We start from the raw sequence: 4,320 nt of genomic DNA on the forward strand, positions 1-4,320 counted from the left end.
CGGTGTCCCGACTAGAGCATTAATTTGGCCAAACCGTTTCGGCTGAGCTCCGCACGAGGCGGGCTTCCTCATACTACCCAACGACTCGAGAAGAAAAATGTCCTCACTTCCTGACTGACTGTCCTTTTGGTGTGTTTTCCTTTCCAGGGACCGCCGCGGCGGCGTACCGAGATGCACCAGCGGCGAGCCGAGTCCGCGCCGAACCGAGCCGAGACTGAGCCGAGCCGAGCCGGGCCGGTCCGGTCCTGAGGCTGAGAGGCCCTCCGGGTCCCCGCTCCGGGACCCCTCGGCGAACCCGCAACCCGCAACCCGCAACCGGAAGTGAACGCAGTCCCACCGGAAGTGAGGAAGCGAAGACCGTCCGGACCGATGAGGACGAGGACGAGGGACTTTGAGTGAAAGTGAATTGTGAGTGTTTTGTGCGTGGGCGCTTCTGGATACGCGTCACCATGTGGAACTCGCCGGCCCGCTGCGTCGCAGGTGAGTCACCCAGAATTAAGGCAAGCCCGGTAAGCCGGCGTCAGACGGCCGGAACAAAATAAAAAAAATTCGGGCCCGAGCCCAATTTTTTTTCTTGTCTTTCGTATTTTGTTGAAGCCAGTGGCATCCTTCTGGAGCTACTTTCGGCCGGCGGATCCTTTAAGCGTGTGAAAAGCCATAAGGTTCAGAGCACGCACCGCACCTGGCCCCGCCCCGCCCTGCCCCGCGCTGTGAGAACAAGGCGCAAAGTGGAGTGGCTAGACATTCAAATTACCCCAGCCTTGCTGTGCCGGCTTGCCGGCGTTGCTGGCTTTCCACCAGTGGGAGGTTCGCCAGACTGGACTCCGCGCTGGAAGCTGCTGGAGCTGGAGCAAGCTGGAGCACGGCGCCCAAACGCCCCGCCGGTCTCTAACCGACCGACCGAGAGGTCTCTCTCTCTCTCTCTCTCTCTCTCTCTCTCTCTCTCTCTCTCTCTCTCTCGCATTCGCGGGGCGTTTCGGACTGGTGCGAGAGAGGCAGAGCGACAGAGCCCCCCGCGTTCGAATACATATATGGCATGGGTTCTCCGCGTTCTTAATCTCTCGGCCAAACTGCCACCGGGCCGAGGCGGCCGAGGCCGAGGAGTCAGGGAGACTGGAGGGACTTTGTGACGAGAGTGCACGCACTGCACGCACGGCCACCGAGTAGCTTCAGAAATAGTACTGGAAAATTAATTCTCCTCGTGTACTAGCCCTCTGACGCTCTCGCTGCCGCCCTGTGTTCAGTCAGTCCCTGCAGGGCATGCCCGGTGCCCGGTCAGTCTGGCTGCAGACTGATTCCGAGAGTCGTTTTCGTCGCTCTGTCTCTCTCACGCCTACAGGGACGCCGTAGGAGTGCGAGAGAGGCAGAGCGACGGAAACGGCTCTCGGAATCAGTCTGTTGGCCGGCCCGGAGCCGAGCCCGGAGCCAAGCCCGGAGCCAAGCCCGGAGCCAAGCCCGGAGCCAAGCCCGGAGCCAAGCCCGGAGCCAAGCCCGGAGCCAAGCCCGGAGCCAAGCCCGGAGCCAAGCCCGGAGCCAAGCCCGGAGCCAAGCCCGGAGCGCGGCGGTTGCCCAGAGGGCCTGGCCGGCCGAAGCCATTGTCTTCACTTCACACTCCCTTGCCATCATCCTGGCCTTGGGCTGCTTCAGGCCTCCAGGCTCTCCAGGCGTCTCCCGGAGCGCCGGCCGGCCTAGCCCGGAGTACTTTCCTTCTCCCAGACTCCGCGGGGCCCTCCCGTCCCGTCCAGGCCCACAGTGGGCCAGAAGACCGGCGGAGGCGGCCAAAACTCTAGACGCGTTCTGAGCTCCAGAGTCGCTAAATGGGACTCGAACCGAGCGTGTGACCCCACCAATGGATTCCTCGTTCGGAAAGCAATCCATTGGTGGGGCCACACGCTTGGTTCGAGCCCCATTTAGCGACTCTGGAGCTCAAAACGCGTCTAGAGTTTTGGCCGCCTCCACCGGTCTTCTGGCCCACTGTGCGGCCCGTCGGGGCACTCGGGGTCCCGAAGCACGGGCACGGCGGCGCACGGCCGCATCAGCTGACGCCCCGTCTTCCCCCTCCCCTCTTCCCCATTCACCTCCCCCTCCCCCCCCCCTCCCCCTTCACCTCGACTCCCGTTCGGGCGGGAGAATAATGATGATCGGCCTAATCGTAGCGATCAGGCGAACGCTTCCTAGCTTTCCACTCCACTCACTCACTTACCCACTCACTTAAGAAAAAATCAAAACAATTCTCTTTTATCTGATTGTGGCCTTTTGCCTGTCGCATTGCAAAGCCGATTCCACTGTTGTCATTCCGATTTTTCAGAATTGTTGAACAATTTCCATGTTTTTTTTTCAAAATGGGGGGAATAAAATATGTGGAGGAAGGAAACCTCCTCTCCATATTTTTTTTCATTTTAATCCATTTGCTTTTGTGGCTATAGGATTTTTTTTCCAAGTAGTCACACTCACCTTAGCGTGACTGAGTGGGGCGTGCAGTGACACGGAAAAGCGCTCTGCCTCGCGGTGCATCCCGTGTTCCGGAGGAAACTGCACGCACGCACACACGCATGTGGGCATGCACACACACACACACACACACACACACACACACACACGATGTGAGGATGACTCGGCGCGAGTGGCGTTACACGCGATGACACAAGCAGCATCGAGTGGCCAACGAGCCGCCCCGCCCCGCCCCGCCCCGCCCCGCGACCCACCCCACCCCGCCCCGCCCCGCCCTACCGGCCGACTGACCTCAACAACAGGGTGATCTTAACGTGCGCCCGGTCGCCGCGCGCGTTGTGCGGGAGGAAGACGAACCTTCACTTTCACCCGCCGCGCCCCGCCGCGCCCCGCCGCGCCCCGCCGCGCCCCGCCCCGCCGCGCCCCGCCGCGCCCCGCCCCGCCGCGCCCCGCCTCGCCCCGCCCCGCCCCGCAGCTCAGTTCGTGCGCGTCTTCTCCAAGGTTACCGACAACGACACCGCGCACACCCTCCGCAAGCCCACCTTCTCATCTCACAAGAAGTAGGTTTTGGAAGCCCCCAAAAAAAGCTTGTCAAAATGCGGTGAGAGTGTCGAACCTCTGAGAGGTAGAACTGTACCCTGCTTTGACAACGGAAGTCCAGTAGAACTCGACGGCCGACCCGAGGTTGAAAACTCGCTCTGGGAGCGGGTCCGTTCAAATGGCACATTAATCTGCAGACTGATTTCGAGGGCCGTCTTCGTCGCTCTGTCTCTCTCGCACTCATGGGGCGTCCCGTCTAGGTGCGAGAGAGACAGAGCGACGCAAACGACTCTCTGAATCGGTCCGCTGGTGTCGCAGAGAACCAGTGAGCGGCTGTGCTGCGCTGCACTTTGCCAAAACCGCGAGTCGTTTGGTGGCTGAGCCTTGCGCTCCGTTCCTTCTTGCGACGCACAGTGGGCCAGAAGACCGGTGGAGGCGGCCAAAACTCTAGACGCGTTTTGAGCTCGAACGTCGCTAAACAGGGCTCAAACCTAACGTGTGACCCCACCAATGGATTCCTCGTTCGGAGAGCAATCCATTGGTGGGGTGGGGTCACACGTTCGGTTCGAGTCCCATTTAGCGACTCTGGAGCTCAAAACGCGTCTAGAGTTTTGGCCGCCCCCACCGGTCTTCTGGCCCACTGTGCGACGGCCAGTCGGCCAGGCCGGGACGGCAGACGACAAATGTCACCGCCTTGTGTGGGCGTTGCGCCGCGCCGCGCCGCCTGCTGTCGCCGCGGACTCACAAAGGCGGTGCCCTGCCGGTGCCCTGCTTAACTGAACCTGCTTGACATTCGCGGCACACCACCACGGCGCCATGGTCGCACACGCCGAGGGAGTGGCCGGGCCCTGGGCCGGGCTGAGCCTTTGTATATCGGAGCGCCTCGCTCTCATTCTGAGTCCGGCTTTCCATCTCACTCTGTCTCTCTTCCGCCGCGCGGCTCGGCTCGTCGCGCAGTGGGCCAGAAGACCGGCACAGGCGGCCAAAACTCTAGACGCGTTTTGAGCTCCAGAGTCGCTAAATAGGACTCGAACCGAACGTGTGACCCCACCAATGGATTCCTCGTTCGGAGAGCAATCCATTGATGGGGCCGCACGTCCGGTTCGAGCTCTCTTTAGTGACTCTGGAGCTCAAAACGCGTCTAGTGTTTTGGCCGCCTCCATCGGTCTTCTGGCCCACTGCGTCGTGAGCTTGGCCGTCCGTCTTTTCGGGCCTCACTCGACCGACGGAAAGGACGAAATAATTATCAGAGTGGGCTCGCAGTGCTCTCGTCGCTCTGTCTCTCTCGCACCTGAACGGGGCACCCCGTGAGTGCGAGAGAGACAGAGC

At 61.3% G+C, this 4,320-nt stretch overlaps 1 protein-coding gene across 1 annotated transcript in view; it reads left to right on the forward strand.

Annotated features, from left to right (window-relative positions):
* Positions 1-2,864: 2,864 nt before the first annotated feature.
* LOC117647493 (transcriptional regulatory protein AlgP-like) overlaps positions 2,865-4,320 on the forward strand; it is a gene marked incomplete at both ends in the record, with an annotated part of 3,135 nt that continues 1,679 nt past the window's right edge. The window contains one exon of the mRNA XM_034389248.1: positions 2,865-2,930. Within this exon, the coding sequence (XP_034245139.1) occupies positions 2,865-2,930 (66 nt within the window). The remainder of the gene's footprint in view (positions 2,931-4,320) is intronic.

Source organism: Thrips palmi, unplaced genomic scaffold, assembly GCF_012932325.1.
Source record: "Thrips palmi isolate BJ-2018 unplaced genomic scaffold, TpBJ-2018v1 HiC_scaffold_2, whole genome shotgun sequence".
In the NCBI taxonomy this organism is placed as follows: domain Eukaryota; kingdom Metazoa; phylum Arthropoda; class Insecta; order Thysanoptera; family Thripidae; genus Thrips; species Thrips palmi.